This window comes from Lontra canadensis, unplaced genomic scaffold (assembly GCF_010015895.1).
Source record: "Lontra canadensis isolate GAN:19392208 unplaced genomic scaffold, GSC_riverotter_1.0 scaffold132, whole genome shotgun sequence".
NCBI classification, from domain to species: domain Eukaryota; kingdom Metazoa; phylum Chordata; class Mammalia; order Carnivora; family Mustelidae; genus Lontra; species Lontra canadensis.
Genome location: NW_022631126.1, coordinates 1,871,262 through 1,884,894, shown reverse-complemented (window position 1 = coordinate 1,884,894; position 13,633 = coordinate 1,871,262). Strand labels below are relative to the sequence as shown.

General features: G+C 55.4%; 1 protein-coding gene across 1 annotated transcript; it reads left to right on the top strand.

Annotated features, from left to right (window-relative positions):
• The first annotated feature begins 2,834 nt into the window (after nucleotides 1-2,834).
• On the top strand, nucleotides 2,835-13,386 carry RABEP2 (rabaptin, RAB GTPase binding effector protein 2). The gene is made up of 13 exons (XM_032842745.1): nucleotides 2,835-3,092; nucleotides 3,554-3,763; nucleotides 6,811-6,968; nucleotides 9,128-9,238; nucleotides 9,327-9,674; nucleotides 9,896-9,991; nucleotides 10,106-10,204; nucleotides 11,034-11,189; nucleotides 11,959-12,136; nucleotides 12,284-12,295; nucleotides 12,379-12,434; nucleotides 12,674-12,790; nucleotides 13,220-13,386. The coding sequence occupies exons 1-13, from the start codon at nucleotides 3,032-3,034 to the stop codon at nucleotides 13,319-13,321; spliced, it is 1,704 nt and encodes a 567-aa protein (XP_032698636.1). The 5' UTR covers nucleotides 2,835-3,031; the 3' UTR covers nucleotides 13,322-13,386.
• The last annotated feature ends 247 nt before the right edge of the window (nucleotides 13,387-13,633 follow it).

Sequence of the window (13,633 nt, the reverse complement as noted above, 5' to 3'; positions counted from 1 at the left end):
AGGGGGAGCTCTCATGGTGAACTACTTCCCCAAATATAGGAAGCTAGGTCAGTTACAGACCCAACAGAAAACCCCTCATAGGAAAGAGTTGTCAATTACAGGCCCCAACAGGAAAAGATGTATATCTGTGGTTGCATGTCCTACAAGAAATTGATCACCCCTGCAACTCAGCCAATGAGAAACCATCATCACCCTGAACTGCTTTTCTCCAGCGGACTTTCTTCCAAACAACTCCTCCCAACTTCCTCCTTCTTTTCCCTAAAATAACATTTCTCTCCCTTGTTGGTTGGGCCAGCCTATAGTTTTGCTGTAGCTTGCTTATCCTGAATTGCTATTCTGAAATCAACGCAGTTATTGCCGCGAAAGTACCTTTTATTTTTAAGGTCCACAAAAGGAAGGAAATTAGGAAGAGCAAAAGAAAACGTTCTCTTCACTTCCCTCACATGCACTCAGTCGCCAAGGCTAGTCCAATTTTCATCCTCAATATTTCTAGGATCCACTTCCTCCTCTTTTTGGACTCTTCCCTTCCCAACCTTCACAAGCCTCTTTTGTGAGGTGTCTTCTATCCCTTTTGCTTTCTACCTACACTCTACAGAGAAAGAACTTCCCTTGGTATTAGTCATGTGTATCTCCTGCTCAACAGCCTTCAAAGGCTCCCAGGGTCTCAGGATAAACTCCAAGCCTGATAGCTGACTGGAACCTTATCATCATCATTTCATCTTTTTTTTAAATATATTTTTTAAAGATTTAATTTATTTATTTGACAGACAGATCACAAGTAGGCAGAGAGGCAGGCAGAGAGAGAGAGAGGAGGAAGAAGGCTTCCCACTGAGCAGAGAGCCCGATGAGGGGCTCCATCCCAGGACCCTGAGATCATGACCTGAGCCAAAGGCAGAGGCTTTAACCCACTGAGCCACCCAAGCGTCCCAACATTTCATCTTCTTCTCAAGAAACTCTGCCTCACACACAGAGAATCTTAATCTTAGGGCAGTCAGCTACTGAGGGCAGTAAGCTGATTGGGATTTATAAGCAAGAGTTAACCTGGCCAGATTTTTTAAAGTTTATTTATTTGCTTTAGTGATCACTACACCCATCCTGGGGTTTGAACTCATGACCTGGATCCTGAGATTAAGAGTCACTTGTTCCTCGGACTGAGCCATCCAGGGGCCCTAATCTGGCCAGGTTTGCATTTTCTAAAACTCCTGATGGATGCAGTGTGGAGGGGAGATTAGAGGGAGGCCAGAGAGATCAGTAAGGAAAGTGTTCCTTCCTTCGTTCGTTCTTTTATTCACCAAATGTTTATTTACTTTTTTTTTTTTTTTTTTTAAATCAGGCACTGTGCTTAGTGCTGAGGAAACAGCAAGGGATAGGACACCTCATGGAGCTTTGACTCAAGTTTTGGGAACTTGGAACGGGAAAGGGTGACAGGTAAACAAGTTATCAATAAACAATTTCAGATGGCAAGGAGTCATCTAATAGTGGGCAGGTGATAGAGGTAGCTAGCTACTTGAAACAGGATGGTCAGGGAAGGCCTCAGTGAGGAGGTGAGGAAAAGCTTAGTATGTTCAAATAAGGTCATGCTCAGTTTTGTTAGGAACTGTCACACTTTTTTTTTAAAGTTTATTTATTTAAGTAATAAATACCCAACGTGGGGCTCTAACTTGGGACCAAGAGTTACATGCTCTTCCAACTGAGCCACCAGGAACCCCAGAAACTATCATATTCTGTTCCAGAGTGACTATAACCTTTACATTTACCATCAGGAATATAAGAGAAGTCCAGTTTTTCCCCATACCAACCAGCATTTGGTATCATCATTCTTTTTAAATTTTAGCCATCCGGGTAGGTCTGTAATGGTATCTCCTTGTGGTTTTAATTTGCATTTCCCTAATGGCTGATGATGGTGAACAATTTTTCGTGGGCATATTTGCCATCTGTGACATCAGTGAATTGTCTATTCCTGTCCTTTGCCCATTTTCAAAACTGGATTGAACTGGAAGATTTTAAGCTGACACATGTTTTTGCAAAGATCACTCTAGTTGCTTTGAGAATTAAAGGAGCCAAAAGGCGCCACAGGGGAGCACTAAGGAGGTGTTGTGGAAGCTCAGGAGAGAGAGATTGTGTTACTGCAGGAGAAAAAGAAAGACAGAAACCTTCTGGAATATTCAGTTCTTTGGAGGTAGAGCTTACAGGACTTAAAGGCTGCTGGAATGTACTTCACAGTGGTAGGAACGGGTTTGGGAGAATGGGAATCAAGATTCTGGACTAGAGTTTGGGCTGCCCGTCAAGATGTCGGGTCGCCTGTCGGACGGCTCACAGGTAATGAGACCTCGATTTAGGGCAGTGGCCCAGGGAGGAAAGGAGGGATTTGAGAGGCACAGGGAGGGGGCGGGGGGGTTAGCAGCAAACTCTGACTGGTTGAGTATCAAGGTGGGGGTGGGGACGCCGAAGTTTCTGATTTCTCCGACGGACTACGCGGGACTCCTGCGCCCTGAAAAGCGAAGCCCACGAAGCCCTGCCCCGAGGGACGCTCCAGCAGGGCGGAGGTGCCGGCAGGCCCGGCCACAGCTCTCTGTAATGTGAGCCAGGCTCCGGCAGAAGGGGGTCAGGGAACCGCGCAGGAGCTTGCTGCGGTGCTCGGAAGAGACCGCGAGAGCTTCGCCCTTCTTTAGGCTGAGGCCGGCAGGCGTCTCGGAGGAGGTGCAACTTGAGCAGACCTTCCAAGGTCACGCGGAACCGCCAGAAGGCCTTTGATGAAAGAACTTCTTCAAGGTTTGAAGGACAAGTGTCCTTCAAACAACCGCGCTGCCCCGGAAAGAAGGCGGGGAGGGGCGGGGCGTGGGCCCGCGGACCGGCTCGGATTCGGAAATCTTCGGTCCGGGCTCGGCAATCAGTCTCCAACTCCGGCCTGGGCCTCGAGCCAGGGGCCGATCCGGAAACAGCCGAGCGGATCCGGAAACAGCCGAGGGGACCCGGAAGGGGTGAGCACCGTCACCAGGGAGTGCTGGAACCCGCCGTTTGCGCGGAGGCGATGGCGGCAGCTGTGCCGGCGGCCGCGGGCGAGGATGGCCGGCGACGGCAGCCGGGGGCCGGTAAGTGAAGGCGCGTCCATGCACACAGGGGGTGGCCGAGCCGGAGGCGGGCCGAGCTCGGAGCCGGCGGACAGGGGGATGGTGAGGGGAGACTGGAGAAAGGGGCGGGGCCATGCCGTCTGGAGAGAGGGGCGGGGCCAGCAGCCCCCGGTGGAGGGGGCGTGGTCCGGGGGTCGACGGGAAGGGCCAGTGGCAGGTGAGAGGTGGTCCAGTGAGGGAAGGGGCGGGACCATTGGAAAGGCGGGGTCTAGTCTGGGAAAGAAGGTGGGGAAGGCGGGGCTCCAGGCAGCATGTGGCAGCGCGAGGTGAGAAGGAGGCGGGGTCAGGTGAGCGGGGCGGGGCCAGATGAAGGTGTGAGGATCGCCGCTGCAGTACTAGATTGTGGACTCCTAGATTTGATGGTTTCGGGTACAGGGGACCCGGGAGTGATGGGAAAAGAGGTTGATCCCCGTCCCCCACAGCTCTGGACCCCCAGCCCCAGGAAGGGGCGAAGGTTGAGGCTGAGTCAGAGGAGCTAGGCCGGCTGCGGGCTGAGCTGGCGGGCGCCCTGGCGGAAATGGAGACCATGAAGGCTGTGGCGGAGGTGAGCGAGAGCACGAAAGCTGAGGCCGTGGCTGCAGTGCAGCGGCAGTGCCAAGAGGAGGTGGCTTCGCTGCAGGCCATCCTGAAAGGTGAGGCAGAGAGCGTCTTCCCAGACCCCCCCGCGGCCCCGTAAGAGCGAAATGCGTGATAAGCAAGGGGTCAGGGGCCACTGATAGGCTGTAGGGTAGGTTAGCTGGGCTGCCTAGCTCAGGGCAGGCCTCAGGGCCCAGAGAAAGGGGTGCCCTTTTCTGATTTGCATAGAGGTGCTGCCCGCGCTAGAAGCAGCTCTGTGAGTTCCAGCTAAGTTTAGCTCCCAGCTTCTGCCTTTTCCCTTGCCACATGTCATTTCTTGTCCCTTACTGATGACCGATCAAGCCTGAAAGATGAACAACTTTTCAGTTCCTGGAACCAGCCTCATGTAAGCCTCCATCTCTGTGAGTCTGACCCTCTGGTTTCCTGCCTTCCCCAAGCACCTGTACATTGGCACTGCCCCGTACATGTTCAGACTTCCCTTCCACTCTCTGTCCTTGAGATGACCAGCTCCCTGCGCCCCAGACCCCCCAGCCTCCGCTCTAATTTCCCCTTTCTCCAGTCAGAGGCCAGAGTCTCTGAAATAGCTTCCAGCCCTGTCCTACCCCTCTGCTTCTGTGTCCCCTGTGGGAGCGACAACTCTCCTGGACTGTGCCCCAGCCTTCTCACAGGTCTGACTCTGTAGTCTGGCCTTGACATTGGCTTCCAGAATGAACTTCCTAAAACTCCCAGCTCACCATCTTATTTCCTTTTCTAACAACCACTGTTGGCTCCAGGCTTCTCTGGGGCCATATTTCCCACATTTCAGGCATCCACATACCACCTGTGAGTCATGGTTGTCTCCTTGTTCAACTTACTCTGTTATCTACCCAGTGTTTGTTCTTCTTCTTCTTTTTTTTTTTTCTAAGATTAGTTTTTTTGACAGAGAGAGAGACAGTGAGAGAGGGAACACAGGCAGGGTGAGCGGGAGAGGGAGAAGCAGGCTTCCCACTGAGCAGGGAGCCCGATGCAGGGCTTGATCCCAAGAGCCTGGGATCATGACCTGAGCCGAAGGCAGACACCTAACAACTGAACCACCCAGACGCCCCTCAGTATTTGTTCTTTAAATAGATGCAATTTGGAGGGTGGGGAGCACCTGGGTGGCTCAGTAAGTTAAGTGTCCAACTCTTGATTTCAGCTCAGGTCATGATCTCAGGGTCATAAGATCAAACCCCACACTGGGCGCTGCACTGGGTGTGGAACCTACTTAGGATTCTCTCTGCCTCTCTCCCGCTGCCCCTCCCTTAAAAAAAATAAATAAATAAATAGGGACACCTGGGTGGCTCAGTTGGTTAAGCGGCTGCCTTCGGCTCAGGTCATGATCCCAGCATTCTGGGATCGAGTCCCACATCGGGCTCCTTGCTTGGCAGGGAGCCTGCTTCTCCCTCTGCCTACCACTCTGTCTGCCTGTGCTCTCGCTCTCTCTAACAAATAAATAAATAATAATAATAAATTTTTTTAATAAATAAATAGACCTTTAAAAAAAAACTCACATACATTTATTTTATTTTTTTTTAAATGTTATTTATTTGTCAGAGAGAGAGCGCACACAAACAGAGGGAGAAACAGGCTCCCTGCTGAGCAAGGAGCCTGATGTGGGGCTCCATCCCAGAACCCTGGAACCATGAGCTGAACTGAAGGCAGATGCTTAACTGACTGAGCCACCCAGTAAATAAACTTTAATGTTTATTTTAATGTATTTTTATTTGAGAGAGAGAGCGGGAGGGGGGCAGAGGGCAGAGGGAGAATCTCAAGTAGACTGAGTTGAGCACAGAGCCCCACGCAGGGCTTGATCTCATGACCTTGAGATCGTGACCTGAGCTGAAGCCAAAAGCTCAATCGACTCTGCCACCCAGGTGCCCCAATAGTTAACATTTATTGAGCACTTACTATGTGCCAGGCTCTGAGTTAAATACTTCATGAGTATTTATTTAAGTCATCTCTATACCCAATGTAGGACTCAAACTCACAATCCCAAAATCAAGAGTTGCGTGCTCTTCTGACTGAACCAGTCAGGCGCCCCAATTTATGAGTATTTAATCTCCATTAACAGTCTCCATGAGGTTGGAATCAGGATCTGTTTCCATTTTGCCGGGGAGGCTATGAGGACCAGAGAGGTTAGATAACTTGCCTAAGGTCACAGAGCTAAGAAAGCAGGCAGTTTTTCCAGGAAGTCTGGAAAGAGACCTTTGGTTCTAATGTTGGTACATGTTAAAATAAATAACTGCAAATAAACACTGTTGGGGCTCTTGGCTGGCTCAGTTGGTGGAACATGTGATTCTTGATCTCGGGGTTGAGTTTGAGCCCCACGTTGGGTGTAGAGACCCCTTAAAATTAAAAAAAAAAAAATCTTTAAGCCTGGGGTGCTCAATCAGTTAAGCGTCTGACTCTTGATTTCGGCGAGGTCATGATCTCAGGGTTGTGAGATCGAACCCTTCGTCAGGCTCCGCAGTGTGCTCAGTGCTGGGCATGGAGCCTGCTTAAGAGTCTCTCTCTTCCTCTCCACCCCTGCCCCAACTCACGTATGCACACTCCCTCTCAAAAAAAAATTTTTTTTAAGAAAAAAGTGGCCCTGTTCCACCCAGCACCATCTCCACCTCCCACTCACCTGTAGGATAAATTCCAAACTCCTTGGTGTGACATTCATGGCCTCGGGAGGCGTCCATGCCACCCTGTCCCCGCTTTCTGGCATCTCTTCGGGCACCTTCACTCCAGCCTTGCTGCGTGCCCAGCCTGCCACCCACCCACCGTCCCCTTTCCCAGCTCTGAGCCTTTTCCTCTGCTCCGTGACTCTGTCCTTTGTCTCCTCCACTGCCTGGCGGCGTCCTCATGGCCAGGCAGGCAGAGCGAAGATTTCCTTCTTCTGGGACTCAGAAGCCCCAGGAATGGTCCTCTTGGGGCCTGCTGCATTGTAACTGTTTCCACAGCTGCCTTCCCCATCAGAATGGGGGCTTCTGATGTCAGCGTTCATGTTTGATTCATTTCTCCATGATAGCGAGCCCCACTCGTCACCCAGTAGAGCCAGCAGCCTGACCCTCCCTCTCCTCTCCCTTTCCCACCTCTCCAGACTCCATCAGCAGCTACGAAGCCCAGATCACTTCCCTGAAGCAGGAGCGGCAGCAGCAGCAGCAGGACTGTGAGGAGAAGGACAGGGAGCTGGGGCGCCTGAAGCAGCTGCTGTCCCGGGCTCACCCCCTGGACTCCTTGGAGAAGCAGATGGAAAAGGTTGGGGTTTGGAAAGACGTTGAGGCAGCCAGGGGGACCATGGGGCACTGGTAAAAATACTGGGAACCCAGTAAAAATTGTAGGTGTAGCTCATAGTAGCTCTGTACTTGGCAGAGTCCTGGCTCTCCCACTCGCTGGCAGGATGGCTGGGTTTGTTTGCCTCCAAAGTGAAGGAGATGATGCAGGGGGAGGGGAGCTGACACTTGAGGACAGCACTCATGCTCTAGGCACTGAGAGCACTGCTTGACAGAGTCTGTCTCTCCCGTCTTTCCCCATTAGACCCATTTCACAGATGAGCAAGGCGAGGTTCAGGAAATCGCCCCAAGTTACGTGCAGAAGAAAGCAGAGGAGGGATTTAAATATTGAGGCAGCCTGGTTCTGAAATTCTTGTTCTTTTTTTTTTTTTTTTTAATGATTTATTTATTTATTTATTTATTTGACAGGCAGCGATCACAAGTAGGCAGAGAGGCAGGCAGAGAGAGAGAGAGGTGGAAGCAGGTGGAAGCCTGTGCTCCCTGCTGAGCAGAGAGTCTGATGCGGGGCTCGATCCCAGGACCCTGGGATCATGACCTGAGCCGAAGGCAGAGGCTTTAACCCACTGAACCACCCAGGTGCCCCTAAAATTCTTGTTCTTAATGTCTGTGGCTTATCACCCCTTCATTACTGGTGTCCTTGACCGTGGGAGGCAGCTGATTTGCCGAACTCCGTCTTTCAAAGCACGTTCACGTCATTAACTCATCTGATCCTTACGGCAGCCCTGAGAGGTAGGGTAGGTGCTTACTGCATCCATGCAGGAGGAAACAGGCTCTGGAAAAAGACCTTGGGTAGAAAGACAAAGATCAAAATAGCCCAAGAAAGGAGGCTGGCAGCCCGCATTCCTAGCAGAGGCAGCTGCTTGCATTCCCAGCGGTCCCAGGGAGCAGGGCCACAGTGGGGTGAGGGAGAGGGGCCTGCCGAGCAGTAGCCCGGTGCAGCGAGCAGAAGGACAGCAGGCCTGGAGTCAGGCAGTTCGGTCCTGGCCCGCCTCCTGTGTTCGGCCATTGGCCACCCAACACATGGGCCTCTGCACTGTGTGTCTTTCGGGGCTTCAGATGGGACCAGAGATGTTTGTTTTCTTTGGGCCTGTTGCAACTGTTCACATAGGGATCTGGAGGGCTAGAAACTGAGCCTGTCTGAGACGGGTTTTTGAGTGATTCAAGAGGTAGAAACAGCATGGATCAGAAGAAAATGGGAGACTGGCAGGTTGTGGCCTTGGATAGCAGGGTTGGTGACCTAACACCCACAGGAGGGGAAACGGGTGCTATGAATGGTTCAGATTTGGCCATACTTGGGATAGAGGGGTCTGTGTGACAACTAGGTGGAGATGGCCAGAGGCCATTGGCTCTGCGTGTTCAGCAGGGTCCCAGACCTGAAAACAGACCAAAAAGAAATGGTCAGCAGTGTGTGGGGGAGGGAAGTAAAGGACATATTAAGATGAGATTTAAAAACCCAAATCAACAGTAGCTTAAATAAGATAGAAGTTTGTTTTTTTTTAAAGTCCACAGATAGATATTCTGGGACTGATACCAGCTCAGCCAGTCCTCAGGAACCCAGGTTCCTCTTATGGCACCGTTTTGCCGTAGGTAGCTTTTTGCCTTATGGTCCAAGATGGCTGCCAGTGTGCCAGCCATCATGTCCACAGTCTAACAGTCAAAAAAGGAAGAGGAGTAAAGCACACCCTTTCCCTTTAAGGAGTTGTCCTGGAAGTTTGCATTAACATCTCATTAGCTGGAACTTAGTCATGCGGCCATGCTTAGTTACAGGGGGGAATAGGGAGTTATAGGAAGAAATGTAGATGGTGTTGTAGAATTTAGGGCATGTGTCCAACTACAAATGTGAGCGTCTGTGATAAAAGAAACAAGTGAAAGTGGATGTTGGGGAAGAAAGGGATGAGGAGTGAGTGGGCACCAGGCAGATCATTGTGACCCTGGCCCCTTTGCCCCCTGGGGGACCTGGGCAAGGCTCAGAGCCTCTGTGTTCTTATCTTTAAAATGGGGATGGATAGTACCTTCTTGGGAGGATTACAAGGGCTGATGTGCTTAGAGAGAAGGCTTGGAACAGACCTGAGGGGTCCAGCTGTTGGGAGGGGGGCTGCTGCTGCCTGACCCCCCTTCCTGTAGGCCCACGAAGACTCCGAGAAGCTTCGGGAGATCGTGCTGCCCATGGAGCAGGAGATAGAGGAGCTGAAGGCGAAACTGCTCAGGGCAGAGGAGCTGATTCAAGAGATCCAGGTGAGGGGGCGGCCAGGGGGTGGCTGCGGGGAGAGGGGGGCGCCGCAGGACCCTGGCCCCCCAGCCTCTTCCCTGCCCCTTCCCCTAGAGACGTCCCCGGCATCCCCCTTCCCTGCACGGCTCCACGGAGTTGCTGCCCCGGTCCCGGGACCCATCACCCCCACTGGAGCCTCTCGAGGACCTGAGTGCAGACGGGGGTGCAGCGGCCGAAGCCTTCGCCCACAACTGTGATGACGGTGCCTCCATCTCTTCCTTCTCCCTTGGCGGCGGGGCCGGCAGCACCTCCCTGCCCCGCAGCCGCCAGGCCCTGAGCCCCGAGCAGGAAGAGACAGCTTCTCTGGTGTCCACGGGCACCCTGGTCCCCGAGGGTATCTACCTGCCGCCTCCCGGTTACCAGCTTGTCCCAGACACCCAGTGGGAACAGCTCCAAATGGAGGTGAGCAGAGGTGGGGGAGCAGCCTGCCGGGGGTGCTCGCATCCTTCTCTTCCTCCCCCGAAATGCTCACTGAGCCCCTACTGTGTGCACGCCTAGAGCTAGAACTGGGGATCAGGCAACAGAAGCAGGGCAGCCAGCTGGGAGCTGCCCACCCCCCACCCCCAGGTGCAGAAGGCAGGCCTCTACTCGGAGGCCAAGACTGAGGCCAGCATCTGTGGCAGGGGCGGCAGCTGCAGAAGGACCTGGAGAGCGTCAGCCGGGAGCGGGACGAGCTGCAGGAGGGTCTGAGACAGAGCAACGAGGACTGTGCCAAGCAGGTGGGGCCCGCTCTGCCACCCCTGCCACCGCCCTTCCCCTTCCCTGTCCCCAGCAGGGCCCCTGGCCACCTGCCTCCTGGCCCCGACCTCAGCCTCACCTCCTTCCACCCACAGATGCAAGTGCTCCTGGCCCAGGTCCAGAACTCAGAGCAGCTGCTGCGGACCCTGCAGGGGACTGTGAGCCAGGCCCAGGAGCGGGTTCAGCTGCAGATGGTGAGGGCTCGGGGCCGGGGCCTGAGGAACAGGCATGTGATGGGAACTGGCTGAGAGGGGCCCGCAGAGAGGTCAAGGCACCTGTCCTGCCCCACCCTAGCCCAGTCACTCCAGCTGCGCCCTGGAGTCAGGCCGGGTGCACAAAAGGTTTCCAGGGCCCACAAGTTCAGAGCCCTTGCCTGGCCTCTTTGAAATCCAGGTGGTAGGACCTCGCTCACAGCGTCATGAGTGATGCTTAAAATCGAGGCTTACAAATTCAGGTGCTTCCCAAGCTGGGACAGGAAGTGGAAATGATTTAGCCGGGCCAGGTGTAGACCGGAGGAAGCAGCGTGGCAAGCCTGGAGGCCCGCCCAGGGCTCTGCTGCCCTTCGGCTCTGTGATGAGAGCCCCCCACAGGAGTGCAAAGCTCCATGTTGCCATGTTTTCTGATTTGTCAAGAGGCCAGGAACCCGGGTGCTTCTGCATGTCACCAAGCTTTTAAAGTTGGTAACTAAGACCGTATGGACCCAATAGAACGCTCGAGGTGGCCTGCCCCTTATGACCTCTGAGCCATTGAGCAGGGATCAGGGACATCTGGCTGGCTAGCTGGTGGAGTGTGCGACTCTTGATCTCGGTGTCAAGTTCGAGCCCCACACTGGGCATGGAGCCTTCTTAAAAAAAGAAGAAAAAGAGCCTGGGGGGTCAAAGGTGCTTCTTTCTTTCTCCGCAGAGGAGGGTGTGGGCTTTCTGGCCATCAGCGCCATCGGGAGGAGGGTTCAGGGTTTGGCCTCATAGGGCACTGACGACGCCCTGTCCCCCTCATCCCCTCCTACTGAATGTCCGTCCACAGGCAGAGCTGGCCACGTCACACAAGTGCCTGAGCCACGAGGTGAAGCGGCTGACTGAGGAAAACCAGGGGCTCCGGGCCGAGCAGCTGCCGTCTTCAGCCCCCCGGGGTCTAGAGCAGGAGGAGGGCCCCGAGGAGTCGCTGCCCAGCTTGGTGCCGGTAAGGGGCATGTGGGTGCTGAGAGTGTGCTTGCCCTTTCCCTTTACACGCAGCAAGGCCAGGGGACCTTGGGACAGACCCGGGCTGCTGTGTATTTGCTGCGTCCCCTTGGCCAGCTCCCTCGACTCCTCGTCTGAAAAACTGGGAGCACACTGCCCTCCCGGCCTGGGCGTGCAGAGAACAGGAGTTAGCAGGATGTGCGACACGAAGGAAGCGGCGACTTTAAGTAATCCACAAAATTGAACTGATCGTCGTCTTGGTTTATAAGGAGCTGTCGGCAGGGATCTGGGTGTGGTGTTTGTTGACTGAGTTCATTAGAAGCACGAAGCCCAGACCCCAGGCCCCTTGCCCGCCCCCGAGAGCCACGATGGCTGCCCCCTGATGCACGCTTCCCATGCTCCCTGACTGGCTGCTGTCCTGACCTTTGTCGTTCCCTTGCTCGATTTTGGTGTCTTTTTTATTGCACAGACACGCCTGCCTCGACAACGGAGAACTAACTTGGGTTGTTTGAGCTTTACAAAGGGGTGTCCTGCCCTGGGCATGCTGGGGGGGACCCTCCCTCGGCGCTGTGCCCAGGGGTCCTCCAGGCCCAGTGGCTTGGCTGCCGGAAACGCTTCACTGCTGTCTCTGTGCGTCCCCCCCACTCCTCATGCTGGGCACTTAGGTGGTTTCCCTTTTATGTGTCCTCCCAACCTCCCAACCCCACCCCGGGACGGTGGCCCCTGTGGCCTCCTGCCCGCCCCCTAGCAGTGACCGGCCTCTCCTCCAGGAGCTGCAGCAGCTGGTACGTCACACGCGGCAGGAGGCGCGGGCCCAGCAGCAGGCCCGGGAGCACGAGGCTGAGCGCCTCCGGATCGAGATCGTGACACTGCGGGAGGCGCTGGAGGAGGAGACGGCAGCCAGGGCCAGCCTGGAGGGGCAGCTGAGGGTGCAGCGGGAGGAGACAGGTGAGGGATGGGGACCGGAGCCACCCCTGGCCTTGCTCCCAGGGAGACTGACCTCCCCCCCGGGGGGAGCACCGCTGGGGCACCAGGAGCGGGGAGCTGTTGTAGGAAGGAAGAACCCTGACCTCTCTTTTTTTCCTTTCCACGCAGAGGTGTTAGAGGGTGAGTACAGGGCTGGAGTCCAGCCGTGGGGGGTTGGGAAGGAGGGAGGCTATGGGCCTGACAGCTGGCCCCTGACTTCCCAGCCTCCTTGTGCAGCCTGAGGACGGAGATGGAGCGGGTCCAGCAGGAGCAGAGCAAGGTGAGGCTGGACTCCGGGGCCAGAGGCCCTGACGGCGGGAGGGGTGGCAGCACAGAGGCCCTCCCTGCCCCCTCCTGCCCTTGCTGTCCCCATGACGCCTGGTGGCAGGAAGCCCAGCCTCACAGGAGGTCCAAGTCGGGATGGTGTGGAAGGAGCTCCCCCGTGCAGACGTAGCGTGTCCCCAGCCACACACCCTCCCGTGCAGTGCGAGGCCCCAGCCCTGCGTCCTGTCCCCCCAGGCCCAGCTCACAGACCTGCTCTCAGAACAGAGGGCAAAGGTACTGCGGCTGCAGGCAGAGCTGGAGACCAGTGAACAGGTCCAGAGGGATTTTGTACGACTGTCCCAGGCCCTGCAGGTACGGTGTGTCCCCTTCCCCTCCGGCAGCCGTGATCCAGGTGGCTCAGCCTAGGCCCTACAAGGACAGCCCCCAGTCAGGGGGTCCTCGTCCACTTCCCGAGGCTGGCATCCTCCTTCCCCCTGGGCTGTTGCTCAGAAGCATTTAGGGACCTCACGTGCCCATCTCTGTGGAACATGTGGAGCCCTCGGCCCCGAGCCTGGCCTCCAGCTGGTTGGGTCAGCTCCTGCCTGCCCCTGCCCACACTGGTCAGGCTGCTCTCTTAGGACCCGTTTCTTCCCTTGAATCCTGGTTTCACTGTGAGCTGGGGAAGGTGGGGCCCCTGGGTAGACTGGTCCCAGGCACTTGCCCATGGCAGGGCTGGCAGGAGGGGATGGAGGCTGCGTTTCCCCACCAAGGGCCCTCTTCCTCCCTCACCGGACCCCACAGGTGCGCCTGGAGCAGATCCGCCAGGCAGAAAGTCTGGAGCAAGTGCGTAGTATCCTGGGTGAGGCGCCCCTCAGGGACATCGGGGACGTCAAGGACACCTGAGGGGCTGGAAGCCGCCCACCCTTGTGGAGACTGCCTTTCCCCGCCCCGGAAACAAGAAGCCTGGGCTTTGGGAGGGGGGAAGGGGGGTGTCTCAGGATAGAGTCTTTGTCCCCTCCAAGCCTGGGGTTAAGAGGATGGGGCCACCACTGTGCTATCTCTCCAGCTCCTTCTCCCAGGGTGTCTGGCCTTCTGCTCCCAAGGAGGACACCTGGCTGGGAATCCCAGCCCCCTCCAGGAACCAAAGGTGTAGACTTCGCCCTGCGGCTTTCTGGCTGCCATGCTGCCTCTTGGGTCCCAACCCTCCTGCCGCTG

Excerpts from the sequence above, each read along its gene's own strand:
- RABEP2 (XM_032842745.1), top strand. The coding sequence starts at position 3,032 with ATGGCGGCAGCTGTGCCGGCGGCCGCGGGCGAGGATGGCCGGCGACGG. Across the intron at positions 11,190-11,958 it reads CGCTGCCCAGCTTGGTGCCG|GAGCTGCAGCAGCTGGTACG; the intron begins GTAAGGGGCATG and ends CCTCTCCTCCAG. Across the intron at positions 12,435-12,673 it reads TCCAGCAGGAGCAGAGCAAG|GCCCAGCTCACAGACCTGCT; the intron begins GTGAGGCTGGAC and ends CTGTCCCCCCAG.